Source organism: Molossus molossus, unplaced genomic scaffold (assembly GCF_014108415.1).
Source record: "Molossus molossus isolate mMolMol1 unplaced genomic scaffold, mMolMol1.p scaffold_m16_p_20, whole genome shotgun sequence".
NCBI lineage: Eukaryota > Metazoa > Chordata > Mammalia > Chiroptera > Molossidae > Molossus > Molossus molossus.
In genome coordinates, this window is record NW_023425356.1 from 24,731,496 (window position 1) to 24,750,279 (window position 18,784).

The window sequence follows — 18,784 nt, forward strand, 5'->3', positions numbered from 1 at the left end:
TTTAAGGATGCACCTAATGATAGCTGGAAAGCCATCCAAAGTTTGCAAGAAAAATTTACTAAGAATTATCTACATATAATCAAAGTTTATTAGTTACCAAATTCTCCTGCCATTATATTTTCTCTAGGGTGGACTAAAGGGGAATTTGCCTAGGTATGAACACCATTCTGGAGGCATGGGCCCTGGGACCAAAAGACAGAGCTTGCTGAAGAATCCACTTTTACCATCCAGAATTCTTACTCAAGGATCATTACTCACAGTTTCAAACAGCTCTTCCATCAGTCCATTCACTTCCTTTTCTGCAAAAAAAGCCAAACAGTATGTTGTTTCCACAGTTAGTTTCATAAGAGGGAATTCCAAGAAGACAATGTGTGTTGTTTTTAGCAATACATTTGACAAATTCCTCATTTATATCTAACATTCATTCATTCAAAAATATTTACTGAACACTAACTATGCCTTGATTCCTGTTCTAGATACTTGAAATACATGACCAAATTAAATATTTTTTCTTTATTAATTTTAGAGAAAGAGGGAGAGGGAAAGAGAGATAGAAACATCAATAAGAGAGAACATCGAATGGCTACCTCCTACATGACCCCCACTGGGGATCAGGCCCACAACCTAGGCATGTGTCCTAACTGGGAATCAGTTCACTGGTGACCTTTTGGTGCATGGGTTGACGCTCAACCACTGAGCCACATGGGCCAGGCTACATGACTGAGTTAAATAATCGTACTCTTGTGAAGACATACATAACATCTGAGCTAGATGATTTTACAATAAGATAAATTCATTTTGTTGACTTATCCTACTGAGTGAAGTCAAGAAAGAAGTCTTGCCTGGCCAGTTTGGCTCAGTGGTTGAGTGTCAACCCATGTACCAAGAGGTCATCAGTTCGATTCCTAGCCAGGGTACATGCACTGGTTGTGGGCCAAATCCCTCGTGGGTGCATGCAGGAGGAAGCCAGTCAATGTTTTCTCCCATTGATGCTTCTATCTCTCTCTCCCTCTCTCTTTAAACTCAATAAAGAAAAAAAATATTTTAAAAAAAGAAAGAAGTCTCTAGTAGTTAGAGTGTCATAGGACCTTGGCTTTGCACTGGAACTATTCAGCAACTCTATCAATGACCTAGAAGACCCAGAAAACAAACTTATGAAATACGTAAATGATATAAAGCTGGAAGGGATTGCCAGACCATTTGATGACAGACTCAAAATTCTGTCTTCTCAAATTAACTGGATAGATATTAATGGAGATAAATTTAAAGTTTTACTTTTAGGATTTTATTTTATTTTTTAGACAGAGTGGGAGGGGGAGGGGGAGGGAGAGGAGGAGGAAGAGGAGGAGGAGGAGGAGGAGGAGGAGAGAGACATCGATGTGAGAGAGACACATTGACTGGTTGTCTCCCACACAACCCAGACCAGGGCCTGGGATTGAACCTACAATCGAGGTACATGCCCTTAACTGGGAATCAATCTTGTGACCCTGGTCCCTAAGCTACACTCCAACTGCTGAGCCAAACTGGCCAGGGCTACGTTAAGGATTTTTAAGAATCAATTCCTTTCTTTTTTTTTTAATGTTTTTCCTTTATGGATTTTTAGAGAGAGAGAAAGTGAGAGGGAGATAGAGATAGAAACATTGATGAGAGAGAACATCGATTGGCCACCTCCTGCATGCCCCCCTTTGGGGATCGGGCCTACAACCTGGGCATGTGACCTGACCAGGAATCGAACCAGTGACCTCTTGATGCATGGGTTGACGCTCAACCACTGAGCCACACCGGCCGGACTAAAAAATCAATTTCTTAAGTGCATAGAAAAGTAACATTGCTTGAACCCAATTAATCTGAAAAAAATCTAAATGTTTTGGTTGAACTAAAGTTCAATATGACAGAACTGCTCCAAAATACTGTTCATATCCAGAAAGGCAAGCATATCACTGGACCAGAGCAGAGTCTCAGGCCATGTCTAGAGGACTGTGATCATTTCTGTAAAGGCCCTTTGAAGAGGACATTAAAAAGCCAAAATCCAAAGGTTGGGAAGGAAATGGAACAACTGGAACACTAAGAAGAATAGAAAACAAAAAGCCACTTTGTTAAGAGATCTGACAATTTCTTATAAAATGAAGCATACACCTACCCTATGATCAATGATTCCTCTCCTAAATAGCTGACCCAAGAAAAATAAAACATTTGTCTACAAAGCCTTGAACAAAAAAGTTCAAAGCACCTCTATTCAAAATAGCCAAAAATCAGACCCCCACATGTCTCAGTTGAGTAGTAGCCTCCTGCATTCTCCTCTATAAATGGGCTCCATGACCTAGCACCCTGGTTGCCACACCTGTGATTGCAGGCTAGTGTCATGAGGGGTAGCCACTGAGGTTTCCACCAGCACACAAGCAAGAGCATGGCAGCCATCCCCTCCAGCAGCTCACACGTGGCCACCCAAGACTACTACTGGTGCTTCCTGTGGTCCACTTCCAGTAACAGCTTTTGTGCATGTTCCGAGTACCCCAGTGAAGGCTTCCTCCACGACCTTGTTCTCCCCAAGGCCAATTCGGTCATTGGTGGGTACATTTCCTTTTGGAGAAGTCTACTCTCCTGTTCATGGATAAAATTTTGGAGTCCCCAGAGCACTTGGAATCTCCCCAGCCATCCAGCAGCATGATCACCTGTGACCTAGCTCGGGGAAGCCACAAAGAAACAGCATGGTGGCCAGCCCGGCAAAGTCAGTATCAGGGCCCCTATCTTGAGTGGCCACCACCAGCCACAAGGTGCTAAGTTCTTTTGAGCCCCTCTCCTCTACCCCTTTACCCACTCCCCACCCCACCCCATAAACTAGGCAGGCTGCAGCAAGGAAAAGCAGTTGGGTTTTTTTACATCAAAACTGCAAAACACCAAAAAGAAAGTTGAGACAGGTTAATTATAGAAGCTAGGTGGTGGATATATGGGTGTCTACTGTACGATTCTTGCAACTTTTCTATATGTTTGAAAAGCTCCATAATAAAATGTAATGAGGGAAACATTTTTTAAAAATTAATCCTCACCAAAGGATTTTTTTCCATTGATTTTTAGATAGAGTGGAAGGGAAGGAGGAGGGAACAGAAAGAGAGAGAGAAAGAGAGAGAGAGAGAGAAACATCAATGTGGAAAAGACACATCAATTGGTTGCCTCTGCATGACCCCTCAGGGTCGGGGATCGAACCTGCAACCCAGGTATGTGCCCTTGACCAGAAATAGAACCTGCGACCCTTTGTTCTGCAGGGCAATGCTCTAACGACTGAGCAAAACAAGCCATGGCGGGAAAAACTTTTTTTAATAAAGGCTAAAATCCAGAGAAGGGTAACTTTGGTAGTAAGAGGTCTAGAAACCAAGGCATTCAGATAACTGAAGAATCTTGGTATGGCTGACTTAGGAAAGAAAAAACTTAGGGAGAAAAACATCTTTTGCTATGTACATTTGGGAGTAAATTATACTTTTTAGCAACAAAGGACAAACAAGAATAAAAAGGTAGATTTAGGTTCAATAAGGAAAATGTTAACTGAGGAGGACACACTTCTGCAGAATCAATAAGCTCCCTGCAATTGAAGATATCTACATAGAGACTTAAAGGCCACATCAGAGGAATTGTAAACAAGTGGGAGAAAAACATATGGCCACATGTAACTTTCCAAACTCTGATTCTATACTTTTGTATTTTAAAAGTTTTGTCATCCATGTAAACATAAATCCTCTTAAAGAGATAATTAAATATGATAACATCAGACATAAAAGGACAAGGGGTAAGAACAAAACTAAAATGCTACCCGTTTTTACTTATGATCACAGACTTCTTTGACTAGAAATGATAGTGCTTCATTCAGACATCCTAAAAAAGTTCACTATTTGATTGGAAAATATTGCCAAGTCCACACAAAACAGCTCTATGCTAATAAACAACACAAAATCCACAAGAAGTTCACAGTCTAGGAACTAATTAAGCAATTACAAGAGCTATGAGTATTAAAAAGGACATAGAGCCCTGGCCGGTTTGGCTCAGCAGTTGGAGCGTCAGCCTGCGGTACAGAGAGACCCGGGTTCGGTTCCCGCTAAGGGCACGTACCTCGGTTGCAGTTTGTCCCCGGCCTGGTTGGTCGTGTGGGTGGCAGCCACTCGATGTGTCCCTTCACATCGATGTTTCTCTCTCTCTCTCTTCCTCTCTCTCCCTCCCGCTCTATCTTAACAAAAAATGGAAAAAATGTCCTCGGGTGAGGATAAAAAAAAAAAAAAAAAGGACATAGAAAGTGGTATGAAGTACACAGCAAGAAGATCAATCCTAATTGAGGAAAAACTCCCTGAAAAATTGTACAGAGTGAGGAAAATTTAGGTTTATAGTCGCAAGTATGTGAAACACAGAAGTTTATTCTTGTATTATTATTATTATATTATTTTCTATATCAACAATTGTAACCCTACTTTTGCCCCATTGCCACGTCTTGTATGTAAACTGAAGAGAGTAACAGAAAGGGAAGGCAAGCCTATTCCAGGATGGGAGCTGAACTGAAACGAGAGCTCCTACTTTTCTGCTTCAAGCAGAAAACATTTCATTACCATCATATGACACTGCATTAGTCACTCATTCTTGAAAGACTTTGCCCTTTGGTTCTGACACTAGACTTCCTTGTTTTGTTTTATTTTATACTTTCCTAGATCATCCTTTACAGTTTTCTCAAAGCCTAAATCCTCGTCTTTTAATTCTATACTTTCTCTTTGATTTCTGATACTGGGCTTTCAATGCTTTCTAACCTTAACTAGCATAACATACCAAAATAAATGGAAGATTTTCATTAAGGACACAGTATTCTAATCTTAAAAACAAAATGAAAGATGAAATAAAGCAACAAAATAGAACATAAGTTCTAAAGGATCGTGTTTACATAATTCTCTTTGCACAAAAAAAAATTGCATTATTTAGGAATATAAAAAATACTTTAGGATGATTATTAAGCTTTCTTCATAACCTAATCAAAAGCCAACAACTTAATGTATGCACTCAATAAAAATCAATAGTTTCCGAAATATGTTTTCCATCACTGGCAAACTAGCCAATGAAGTAATTTTTTAAACAAATGACTCTACCTAAGTCAAGTGATTTAATTATTTTCCATGCCTCCAATCTTGCTCTCTTTATGTTAAATTGATATTTAATCAAAATAGTTCCAAAACCCAAGTAAGTTCCTATTGATTTCCTGCTTAAAACTCTGTGAGTTCTCCTTTTTAATAGATCAAAACTCAAATTCAAGGTTCTCAAATTCCAGGTCTGAACACTGCCTACCTTTTCTACCACCACGCACTCACACAACTATACCAAACTATTTACTATTTTCCAAACCCATTTATTGTTGTTTCACAATTCTGCTGTTTGTAGATGCTCTTATGTTTGTAATATCCCTCTCTGGCCCCATTTACCCAAAATTTCCTATTCCTCTTTCAAAACTATGATAACACATCTCATCTCACCCTAACTTCATACCATTCACTAGATTATACCCTCTTTAAGGCCACTACTATACTTTATACACAACCTATTATAGCACCTATCACTTTGTATTATAACATTTTCTGTTTGTATCCCCTACGAAGCTGTCATCCTATAAGACACAGGCCATGTCTTATTCATTAAGGTATCCTAAGTACAATCCCAGCCAAATACCGGACTCAATACATGACTGTGGAATGTGTACATGAACAACTAATAGGCTTCCTAAATATATACCTGAATTTAAAGATTCATAGAAATGGGATAGCTTAAATGTCTTAGCTTGAATGGACTGCAAACTTTACCCTCAAAAATATATAAAGTAGCCCTGGCCAGTTTGGCTCAGCAGTTAGAGCGTCGGCCTGCGGTCCAGAGAAACCTGCGTTCGGTTCCCGCTAAGGGCGCGTACCTCGGTTGCAGTTTGTCCCCGGCCCTGGTTGGTCGTGCGGGTGGCAGCCGCTCGATGTGTTCCTTTCACGTCGATGTTTCTCTCTCTCTCTTTCTCCCTCCCACTCTATCTGAATAAAAAATGGAAAAATGTCTTCAGGTGAGGATAAAAAAAATATATATATATATACACACACACATATATATATAATAAATATATAAATACACACACACACACACACACACACACACACAAAGAAAACAAATGTAGATGGGGCACAGTCAAGAGCAGGACTCATAGTAAACAAAGACTCACTAGTAATTCTCACAGCCCGGTCAGTGCGGAAATCCTCTGTGTCTGGTTCATCACGGTCTTCAAGGAAATTATACTCTGGATCATCATCATCATCCGCCTCATCTAGAAAAAAAAAGTTCAGACACTTATCCCCAACTCTAAACTCATCTCTAGTGACAATTTAAGATATTCAGCATTATAAGAATCCGTTCCAATAAAGTACATTTATTCTTTTTTTAATTATTGATTTTTTAGAGAGAGAAAGAGATAGAAACATCAATGTGACAGAGAAACATCGTTCAGCTGCCTCCTGCACGCCCCCTACTGGGAATGAGCCCGCAACCCAGGCATGTGCCCTGACTGGGTATCAAATCGGTACCTGTCAATTCATGGGATGATGCTCAATCCACTGAACCACACTGGCCGGGCTATTCTTAAGTTTTAAGATAATCTATTTCCCTCTGTGCCCTTGCACAGATCACTTCCCACAGCTGACTCATCTCACCTATTCTCTCCAGTAAGCAAAATCCCTTCCTTCCTCTAAGTAAGACTTAAACATCTCAAAATGCAGCAAAGTCAGAAAACCGAACATATAATTAATTTATCTCAGGAATCCCACTTTGAGTACTGCATCTTATGAAAATAATGCTTTTGTAAATTTATACAAAGGCATTGATAGTGAAAAAAGAAATGACCCAAATTAGAGAATAACTACAATACAAAATGAAACATGCAACATTCTATAAATGTTTAATACCTACATGACAAACAACAACACAATATAATAATACATAATAGCCCTGGCCGGTTTGGCTCAGTGGTTAGAGCGTCGGCCTGCGGTCCTGAGAGACCCGGGTTCGGTTCCCGCTAAGGGCACGTACTCTGGTTGCAGTTTGTCCCCGGCCCTGGTTGGTCGTGCAGGTGGCAGCCACTCGAAGTGTCCCTTCACGTCGATGTTTCTCTCTCTCTCTCCCTCCCACTCTATCTGTACAAAAAAATGGAAAATATCCTCGAGTGAGGATAAAAAAAAAATAACATAAAAAAAATAATAATAATAATATTAATACATAATAATCATTAAGTGTTTAAAATCATATCCTGCCCTGGCCAGTTTGGCTCAGCAGTGAGAGCATCAATCTGCAAACCAGAGAGTCCTGGGTTCGGTTCCTACTAAGGGCACATACCTCAGTTGCAGTTTGTCCCCGGCCCTGGTTGGGGTCATGTGGGTGGCAGCCATTCGATGTGTCTCTCTCACATCGATGTTTCTCTTCCTCCATCTCTCCCTCCCCACTCTATCTGAACATAAATGCAAAAATGTCCTCGGGTAAGGATTAAAAAAATAAATAAAATAAAATAAAATCATATCCTTACAATAGGACTCAAAAATAACTAAAAATAGCCCTGGCCGGTTTGGCTCAGCAGTTAGAACATCGGCCTGTGGTCCTGGCCAGTTTGGCTCAGCAATTAGAGTGTCGGCCTGTGGTCCAGAGAGACCCGGGTTTGGTTCCCGCTAAGGGCACGTACCTCGGTTGCAGTTTGTCCCCGGCCCTGGTTGGTTGTGAGGGTGGCAGCCACTCGATGTGTCCCTTCACATCGATGTTTCTCTCTCTCTCTCTCTTCCTCTCTCTCCCTCCCGCTCTATCTGAACAAAAAATGGAAAAATGTCCTCGGGTGAGGATAAAAAATAAATAAATAAATAAATAAATTAATTAATTAAATAAAATCATATCCTTACAATAGGACTCAAAAATAACTAAAAATAGCCCTGGCCGGTTTGACTCAGCAGTTAGAACATCGGCCTGTGGCCCTGGCCAGTTTGGCTCAGTGATTAGAGTTTCGGCCTGCGGTCCAGAGAGACCCGGGTTCGGTTCCCAATGAGGGTACGTACCTCAGTTGCAGTTTGTCCCCGGCCCTGGCTGGTCGTGCGGGTGGCAGCCACTCAATGTGTCCCTTTCACATAGATGTTTCTCTCTCTCTCTCTCTCTTCCTTTTTTCTCCCTCCCACTCTATCTTAACAAGAAAGTGAAAAAACGTCCTCGGGTGAGGATAAAAAAAAAGAACATCGGCCTGTGGACCAGAGAGTCCCAGCTAAGGGCACGTACCTTGGTTGCAGTTTGTCCCCGCCCTGGTTGGGGTTGTGTGGCTGGCAACCAGTCAATGTTTCTCCCTCTCTCTGTTCCGTCCCCCTCCTTCCTGCTCTATCTGAAGATAAATACAAAAAACAAAAATTGTCTTTGGGTGAGGATAAAAAAAAAACAAAACTAAAAACCAGCCGGTGTGGCTCAGTGGTTGACCATCGAATCATGCACCAAGAGGTCACCAGTTCAATTCCCCGTCAGGGCACATGCCCAGGTTGTGGGCCCAATCCCCAGTGCGGGCGTGCAGGAGGTAGTCAATCAATGTTTTCTCTCATCGATGTTTCTATCTCTCTCTCCCTCTCCCTTCCTCTCTCTCTAAAAATAAATAAATAAAAATACACAAAAATACGTCATGTTAGGGCTTAGAAATATGCCTCATAATTTTCTTTAATGTTGATATTATGATGTCTTTCCCGTTCCTCAATAAAAATTGTGAAGGAGTCATTGAATTATGTTAAGGTTATAATTTTCCTGAGACAAATTTAGATCAATATCATCCAAAATGATTTTCTACAATGATGAAAAGGTGCTACATATGCATTGTACGATAATGGTATACCTGAGGAAACTGAGAAATTGAAATGTGGCTAGTGCAACTGAGGAACTGAATTTTTTTAAAAAACCTATCAAAAGAGCACTGGCCGGTTTGGCTCAGCAGTTAGAGCGTCGACCTGCGGTCCTGAGAGACCCGGATTCAGTTCCCGCTAAGGGCGCGTACCTCGGTTGCAGTTTGTCCCCGGCCCTGGTCGGTCGTGTGGGTGGCAGCCACTAGATGTGTTCCTTTCACATCGGTGTTTCTCTCTCTCTCTCTGTTCCTCTCTCTCCCTCCCACTCTACCTGAACAAAAAAATGGGAAAATGTCCTCGGGTGAGGATAAAAAAAAAGAAAAGAAAAAAAAAACAAAAAAACCTATCAAAAGAGAAACTAAATTTCTTACTACAACATAATCATTGAACAAGAGGAAATGTTGCCCTGGCCAGTTTGGCTCAGCGGTTAGAGCATCAGCCTGCGGTCCAGAGAGACCTGGGTTCGGTTCCCGCTGGGAGCACGTATCTCAGTTGCAGTTTGTCACCGGCCCTGGTTGGGTCGTGTGGGTGGCAGCCACTTGATTTGTACCTTTCACATTGATGTTTCTCTCTTTTCCTCTCTCTCTATCTCACTCTATCTGAACAAAAAAAAAAGAGGAAGATGTCTATGTATTACAAGGGAAAAACATCTAAATTATATTAAGTGAAGGAAACAAGCTTTATATGCAGAACAATATATATGATATGATTACTTTTAGGGGAAAAGTATTTGAGATAAATATGTGCTTGATTGAATACACACACAGAAAATATCTAGAAAATATCAATGAAGATTGAAGAACTCTTACTTTTTACTTTGTACCCTTCCATGATGATTTTCATAATACATATCTTTCATTAAAAATAAATATATAGCCCTGGCCGGTTTGGCTCAGCGGTTGGAGCGTCGGCCTGCGGTACAGAAAGGCCCAGGTTCGGTTCCCGCTAAGGGCACGTACATCGGTTGCAGTTTTTCCCGGCCCTGGTTGGTCGTGCGGGTGGCAGCCACTCGATGTGTCCCTTCACATCGATGTTTCTCCCTCTCTCTCTTCCTCTCTCTCCTCCCGCTCTGTCTGAACAAAAAATGGAAAAATGTCCTCGGGTGAGGATAAAAAATATATATATATATATATATATACACACACACATTTTGGTTCACAATCATTGAATAATCTGTATTGATTAACCTCCTCTAACCTGATATTCTTTTTTTTGGTTAATCCCCAAACGAGGACATCCTTCCATTGATTTTTTTTTCTTTACCGATTTTAGAGAGAGAGGAAGGGAGAGGAGAGAGAGAGAAACATCGATGAGAGAGAACATCGACTGGCCACCTCCTGCATGCCCCCCACTGGTGATGTGGCCCACAACCTGGGCATGTGCCCCAACCAGAAATTGAACTGGCGACCTCTTGGTGTATGGGTTGATGCTCAACCACTGAGCCACACTGGCCGGGCTATACATAGCTATTTAAATGTCAATTCCTTTCCATGCATTTGTGGGTTTATCTCCCTGAAACTTTTGTAATCCTCAGGAATGGAATTCTGTCTTCCTAATCTCTACAGTACTTTTTAAGTCATATCACAGCAGGTTCTTTACACAAACTGGTCAATAATGAAAGCTCTGCAAGAGCTTAAAACATAATGGATATCATATTAGTAATGTATGGACACTCATCTATTTGTTTGAGTACAAGAACTGCAATAGACAGCTTCTGCCCGTAACATAAAAATGGGTGAGTCAATGTTCTCAGTGAACCTATTTGGCAAACAGGCTGAAAAATCATTTAGGAAGGTTTATTCCGAGTTCTGCTTAGCTTTTAGTACCTTGGTTGTGAAATACACCCTCTGTGTAAAGTTACTTTTTCACTGATTAACAATGTCAGCATCTAACCAGCTGATCTCAGTTTGGTATATACTCTTCCAGTGCAAATGAGACTCTCACTTTTAATAATACAAAGATCAGATGGTATTAGGAACATGTGAAAATAGCCATGTAATGCTACAAAAATAGACCAGCATATCACTATAGTGTGGTACTAGGATCTATATCTACCCTCATCTCCTATTTACCAGCACTCAGTCAATCAAGCTGGTAAATCCACACCAACTCTAGTTGGCTTTGTGTGTGTTTTTGTTTTTTAAATCCTCACTCAAGGATATTTTTCCATTGATTTTTTTAGACAGAGTTGGGGAGAGAGCGAACAAGAGAGAGAAACATCGATTTGAGAGAGAAACACTGATTGGTTGCCTACTGCATGACCTCAACTGAGGCCGAGGACTGAACCTGCAACCTAGGTACGTGTAACCTTGACGAGGAATTGAATTTGTGACTCTTTGGTCCTCGGGCTGATGCTCTAACTACTGAGCCAAACTGGCCAGGACAGAGTTTTCTTTCTTTAATCTGTCCTGTAGGCAAACAAATAAAATATAATACATTTTAAAGAAAAAGGATTTTCACCCTTTTCACTAACCATTATTCCTCAATGAACCTTTATCACACACTTAGTTTCCAATATTTAGGATACCCACTGGAGATTCTGATCCAGTAGGTATAGGGGGAGGCCCTGGAATCTGTATCTTTAATTAACACTACTCAACACACAAACATCCTTACATTTCTTGATTTGGATTCAAGTTCTGGGGACCTATTATAAGAAACACTGCCCTAGACTCCCAAAATGCTGACAGCTAACCCTGTCTGGCCTTTCCTCCTCAATAGCTACCATTTCAGCTCTTTCAACCAAGGTCATGATCATCAGGAAAACCAAAGCTGCTGTCACTGATAAAGCTATGAGAACCTGACTTAATTACTGTCAAAATTTTATGTCAGCTCAGGTCTGAGGACAAAAAGCAGAGTTTGCTTTGCTGAGTCATATTCATTTAAAAAATGCTTTAATGTCCCCTAAGACTACTTTATTCAGATATGTTCCTAGAATATTAAACTGGGTTCTTATCTTAGCAGTATATAACAAATTCATTTTCTAACACTGAGCATCACAATGAATTTCTCTGAGATTTCTACAAAATGGGTGGAAATATCTTTGTCTCTGTTCATTTCTTTCTGCAGTGACTTCTGAGCCTTGGTGTCAGGGACCTTAGGGTGGGCTGGTAGAAAAATAAAGCATCAACAAGTGAACTTCAAGAAATTTATAAATCATAAAAATAATCACATGAAAAAAATTTCTTGTATATAGACAGTAGTTTTCTGGAAAGAGACTACATAGCTTTCATCAGATTCTCAAACCAGAAGCTTAGACTCCTATCAGAAAGACTAATGTGATAACATATCAGTTGTTGATTACTAAGAAACTGATTCTCCAGTTTGCATGTTGACGATAGCATCAAATGCAACTTCTTCCCCTTTATACAAGTTTGTACATTAGCATTTCTGCTCTAGGGGTGGGTGGAAAAAGAAGAAAAATGCTAATTTTCATACCAATGTACTTCTTATTATCTGTCTATCCTAAATGGGGAAAGTCCTAAGTTTAAATTTAGTACTTAAATTATTCCTATTTCTACATTAATGTGTAAAACTAAAAGGTAACTTCATATTTGAAAACTCTTAGAGATATTATCAAAATTCTGTCAGTGAGTACTCTCAGCATGAAACCCTCATCATGGGGAAGTGCTTTAATAGTTTTCATTATATCCTACATCAAGTTCTCCTATAACATCATTTCAGCAATGGTAGGCCTTCTATTTTTAGGTTGATGTGATACCACAGAAACTTAACTCTTGTTTATATCAATTAGCCTATGGTAAACTTGGTTTCATATGTCACTTCACTTAAATTCACAAAACCTAGCAATGATGCTAAGTGAGGACTTACTGTTTTTAATTTCTTTGAACAAGCATGTATATAATACAGAAAATAAGAGGAAACTCCTGTGAGGACATCTTATAGAACTCATAATACATATTATCTAATGTCACTTCCAATCATCTACCTCCTTCCTTTCCTCAATGTCACTGTTGTCAAGTATCTTTCAAAGGTCCATCTCAATGACCACCTCCTCTTCTAAAACCTTAGAATAGTATTTATGCCATTCTTTTTTTTTGTTAACCCTTACCTGAGGATGATTTTGAGAGAGAGTGGATGGGAGGGAGGTGTTGGGGAGGGGGAGGTGGGGAGGGAGGGAGAGAGAGAGAGAGAGAGAGAGATATCAGTGTGAAAGACACACATTGATGGTTGCCTCCTGCATGAGCCCCAGTGGGGGCTAGGAATTGAGCTTGCAACCCAGGTATGTGCCCTGACTGGGAATTAAACCGAGACCTCTCAGTCCATGGGGCAACATTCAATCTACTGAGTCATACCAGCCAGTCAGGACATTTTTCCATTTTTTGTTCAGATAGAGTGGGAGGGAGGAAGAGAGAGAGAGAAACATCGATGTGAAAGGGACACATCGAGTGGTTGCCACCCACACGACCCATCCAGGGCCAGGGACAAACTGCAACCGAGGTACATGCCCTTAGCAGGAACTAAACCCGGGTCTCTCCGGACCACAGGCTAACGCTTTAACTGCTAAGCCAAACCAGCCAGGGCTAGATATATAAATTTTTTAAAAGGTGTGACTCCTCCAGAAAACAACTAAAATATCTGGTCACTCCCACTGAATAAAATTTAAAAAATTAAAAAAACAATAATAATAATAAAATTCCTGATTTCATCAAAAAAATTTGATAAGCTCTGGCCTGTGCAGCTCAGTTGGTTAGAGTGTCACCCAATTCACCGATGGGTCACGGGTTCAATTCTCAGTCATAGCACATATCCAGGTTTCAGGTTCCATCTCCAATAGGAGCACATACAGGAGGCAGCCAAACAATGTTTCTCTCTCACATTGATGTTTCTCTCTTTCTCTCTCCCTCTCTGTTCCTCTCTCTCTGCAATCAGTGAAAAACATATCCTTGGGTGAGGATTTTTAAAAAATGACATCTAGAATCACTACAAATAATGTCAATCTCATATCTTCTAAATCTACAAAAATATATTACACAAAACGATTAAGTGATGCCTGCCTAATTTCCACTACATTATACTTTTTAAAAATCACCAAAGATAATTTTAATAATTATCTTTATGTTTATCTCATAGTATTAAAGTAAGAACTTTAATTATATTCTAAAATAAAGGCTATAAGTAGTGATTCTTACACGACGCATGACCATAGTCAACACTGATTCTGTCTGATCAATATTCCTTCTGAAAACACTATCACTTCTTTTGAGTAACTGCATACACCAACGACATTGTTCTATGAGTGCTGCCAATCACAGGATTCCATGATGAAACAGACTCCCTATCAATCGCATGCAACACCAAGAGAGTGAGCATATGATCAAACCAAGCCAATCTGAGTTGTTTCCTCGGAATCCAACTGGAGCCTGTAGGAGACAGGCCTTCTGCTATAAGGAAAAAGCAAGAAGTAAACAGTGTGCTTATGACCATCGTTCCAGCCTTACAGAATAAAACAGGTTTGGTAATAGAGTTGACTGAGAAAAAGACATAAAGATGAAGGCTGTAGAAAAGAAAGAAGAGCCTTAACAGGGCTTCAGCTCTACTGCAGGTTTTTCTGCCCTTTAGCAAAGTCTGGTTTCATTTGACCTTCTTGAAAGTGAGAGTTTGGATTCTTTCACTTGCACCATTAAAGAAACTTAACACAACAGTGGAGTGAATCCATATACTCCCATGAAATGGTATATAAAATATGTGTGAATTTATATTTCAGGGGAGGATTCTTAGCATTCAAAAGATTCCCAAAGATACTTTTTTGTTTTTTAGAGAGAGTGGAAGGAAGGGGGAGAGAGAGATATATTGATGCAAGAGACACATAGATTGGCTGCCTTCCACACAACCCCAAACAGGGCTGGGGATCAAATACGCAACCCGGCCATGTGCCCTTAACCAGAATCAAACCCGTGACCCTTAGGTCCTTGGGCTGCTGCTCCAACTGCTGAGCCAAACCAGCCAGGGCCCAAAAATTCTTAATCAAAAAAAGGGGAGGGGGGAAATTTAACTACTGATTTAAAGTAAATTGTTGGATAAATATAAAATTCAATTAATCAAAAACCACTTCTTTAAGCTTCTAAGTAATGAAAATTTTTCCACAGAGATAATGGACAGAGTAGATAATAAATGCAAACAAAACTACTTACCTTCATTTCCCATATCATCATTCATGAGTCCCCCGAGCCACATCTTCCAGTCCTCATCATCTGCTGTATTGGGGTCATACATGTCTGGGGTGATGTCTGGAGCTTGAAGCTCTGCCTCTAGTTGTCCCAGGGGAACATCTTTCAGAGGCATCTTAGAGCGGGTTCGGAATGCAATGAGACTGTCATCCATTGGCTAGCCAATGGAGAAGAAAATAAAAACATGTCACTGAATGCCTAATGCAAATCTCACCATATCCTGTGTGCTTCTCTTCTTAGCTAAAATAACAAGTCTCTTCTCCAAACAACTTGGGTTTATTAGTCTCTGCCTGAGCAACTTTAAGGACAATGACATCAGTTTTTAAACCAACATTCCAGGAACATTTACAACAACTTTATTAAGCTATAATTTATGTCATAAAATTCACCTTTAAAAGTATAAAATTGAGTGGATTTTACTACATTCACAGAGTTATGTGATCAACACTATCTAATTCCAGAACATTTCATCACCCCCAAAAGAAATCCAATTTCCATTAGCAGTCACTCCCCACCCTATTCTCACCTGCATCCAGTCTATGATAACCATTAATCTACTTTTTTTTTTATCCTCACCTGAGGACACTTTTCCATTTTTTGTTCAGGTAGAGTGGGAGGGAGAGAGAGGGAGAGAGAGAGAGAAACATCGACGTGAAAGGGACACATCGAGTGGCTGCCACCCACATGACCAATCAGGGCCAGGGACAAACTGCAACTGAGGCAAGCGCCCTTAGCGGGAACTGGACCACAGGCCGACGCTCTAACCACTGAGCCAAACAGGCCAGGGCACTACTAATCTACTTTATGTCTAAAGATTTGCGTATGCTGATATTTCACATAAATGGGGTTATATAATATGTAGCCTTTAGTCTCTGGATTCTTATACTTAGCATGATATTTTCAAAGTTCATCTATTTTGTAGAATGTATCAATACTTTGTTCCTTTTTATTGTGCAATAACATTCCATTATATGTATATACAACTTCTAGTTTATTCATTTATCAGTTGAAGAAAATGAGTTGTTTATACTTTGGGGCTATTATGAATACTGCTGTTATGAACATTTGTGTACACATTTTTCAATGGACATATGTTTTCAATTTCTTGAAAAGGCAGTGCTGGGTCATATGGTAGCTATGTTTAACTTTTTGAGAAACCACCAAACCATTTTCCAAAATGCACCATTTATTTAATGTTCCTACCAGCAATATATGAGGGTTCCACATTCCTCCACATCCTTTCCAACACTTGTTATTGAAAATCTTTTTTATCATAGCCATCCTAGTGTGTGAAGTGATATCTCATTGTAGTGTTGATTTGCACTTTTCCTAATAACTAAAAATATTGAGCATCTTTTAATGTCTTATTGGCCATTTGTGTATCTTCTTTGGAGAAATGTCTATTCATACCCTTTGCCCAATAAAAAATTTTAATTTTTCAATCACAGTTGACATACAATAATATATTAGTTTTAGGTATATAACAGAGTGATCAGATATTTATATAACTTACAAAGTGATCAACTCAATAAGTCTAGTATCCATTTGACACCATATATAGTTATTACAATATTGTTGACTATATTCCCTAAGCTGTACTTTACATCTCCTTGACTGATTTCATATTGGCAATTTGTACACCTTGAAATCTCTCCCCCTTTTTTACCCAACCCCCTCTAACTTTCTCCCATTTGTCCCCATTTTTGAATTGGGGCGTCATTAAAATATTTATTTATTTATTTATTTATTTATTTATTTATTTATTTATTTTTGAGAGAGAGGAAGGAGGGGGAGATGAGGGAGAAAGAGAGAGAGAGAGAGAGAGACGGAGGGATGGAGAGAGAGAGACAGAGAAAGAAATATCGAATTGCTGTATCACTTATTTATATATTCACTGGTTGAATCTTGTGTATGCCCTGACTAGGGATTGAACCTTCAACCTTTGGAATATTGGGATGACACTCTAACCAACTGGGCTACCCAGCCAGGGCTGAATTGGTTGTCTTTTTATTGTTGAATTATAAGATTTCTTCATGTATTATGGATACAAGTCCCTTATCAGATATGGCATTTGCAATTATATTCTTATTGTGTAGGTTGTCTTCGCTTTCGTGATGGTATCCTTTGAAGCACAAAGTTGTTGTTTTTTTGTTTATGTTTTTTTTTAATGTTTTTACTGATTTTTTTAGAGAGAGAGAAACATTGATGTGAGATACATCGACTGGCTGCCTCCTGCACACCCCCTACTGGGGATCCAGCCCATAACTGGGGCATGTGCCCTGATCAGGAATCAAATGGGGACCTCTAAGTCCATGGGACAATGCTCAATCCACTGAGCCACACCAGCCAGGCAATAAAAATAAATTTAAAAAAAATCAACTGACCATTATAAGAGTTTATTTTTGGACTCTGAATTCTGCTCTATCTATCTAATGTGTCTGTTGTTATGCCATTTCCAGACTGTCTTGATAACTGCTACGTTTTAATAACTTTTGAACTTGGGAAGTATATACTTCCAACTTTGCTTTTTAAAGACTGTTTTGGCTATTTTGGGCCCTTTGCATTTCCATATGAATTTTAGATTACACTTCCAATCCCTGCAAAAAAAAAAAAAAAAGCAACTGAAATTTGGATAGGGTTTATACTGAATCTGTAGATCTATTTCAAAAGTCCTCCCTAGACTACTGCAAAAACTCCTAACAGATTTCTGTTCCCCCTCTTGCTCTATCATAGTCCATTTCTCACGCCTTAATCAAAGGGAAATGTTTAACATCAATCAGAAAACATCACAAAAAGGACATGCAGTCAAGATGGCAGAGTAGGTAAACACGGTACTCATATCCTCCCACAACCAAATCAAAAGTACAACTAAACTACAAAATAACCATCATTCAGAACCACCTGAAATCTAGCTAAATGGAAGTCTTACAACTAAGAATATAAAGATGCCACAATGAGTCTGGTAGGAGGGGCAGAGACACTGAATGGACTGGTCACACACCTATGTGTAGTGGTTAAAAACTGGGAGGGATACTTCAGCTGTGGAGACTCCCTACTGTGGAGAAACAGGTCCCAGCCTCACACGGGGATCCCCAGTCTAGGGTTCCAGTGTTGGAAAGAAAAGTACCCATAACTTCTGGCTGTGAAAACCAGCAGAGATTGTGGCTGAATGAGACAGAGAGCCATTGAAGTCCTAGATATTCCTCTTAAAGGCCCATGCACAGACTTACACAGACTCATTTGCTGTGAGCTCCAGTGCTGGGGCAGCAGCTTGAAGGGACCAGGGACATAAGGGAAAGAACTGAATTATCTGGCCAGAGTTAAAAAAGCAGCTTTCTCCAAGACAGAAGTACAGGCAAAGGCCATTGTTCCTTTGCTGAGCCCACCCCGCACAGAGCAGGCAGGCAGGCGCCATATCTGAGTCTCCATTAACCTAATAGAGTTTGCCACATGCTAGTGATTCTCTGAGACCTTACCCCACCCAACTTGCAAGCCCAATAAGCTGTTTCCAGTGGTTTTTCCATACACGTGGCCTGTCTTCTCTCGTGCTTTGGACTTTCCTAAGATCTCTCAAAGGTTCACAAATCCCAAACAAAAATCATCTGATCTCAGCATACCCTGTACCTCGTGCTAAATGACTCAGGTCTGGCACTAGTGGCAGCCAGCCTCGATTCACAGCTTGGCCTCTCC

General features: G+C 40.0%; 2 protein-coding genes across 5 annotated transcripts in view; one reads left to right on the plus strand and one right to left on the minus strand.

The window, feature by feature from the left end:
- The window catches only part of GON4L (gon-4 like), an 87,751-nt gene that overhangs the window by 37,552 nt on the left and 31,415 nt on the right, over window positions 1-18,784 (minus strand). For all 4 annotated transcript variants that reach the window (XR_004960998.1, XM_036273769.1, XM_036273768.1 and 1 more), the window contains exons 11-13: window positions 15,059-15,251; window positions 6,221-6,322; window positions 259-299 (exon numbers count right to left, since the gene is read on the minus strand). Coding sequence is in view for 3 of the 4 variants with exons in the window: in XM_036273769.1 (XP_036129662.1) it covers window positions 259-299; window positions 6,221-6,322; window positions 15,059-15,251 (336 nt within the window). In the remaining variant the exon portion in view is untranslated. The remainder of the gene's footprint in view (window positions 1-258; window positions 300-6,220; window positions 6,323-15,058; window positions 15,252-18,784) is intronic.
- On the plus strand, window positions 2,408-2,668 carry LOC118638025 (pancreatic progenitor cell differentiation and proliferation factor-like). The gene has a single exon (XM_036273774.1). It carries the CDS (start codon window positions 2,408-2,410, stop codon window positions 2,666-2,668), a length of 261 nt encoding a protein of 86 aa, XP_036129667.1.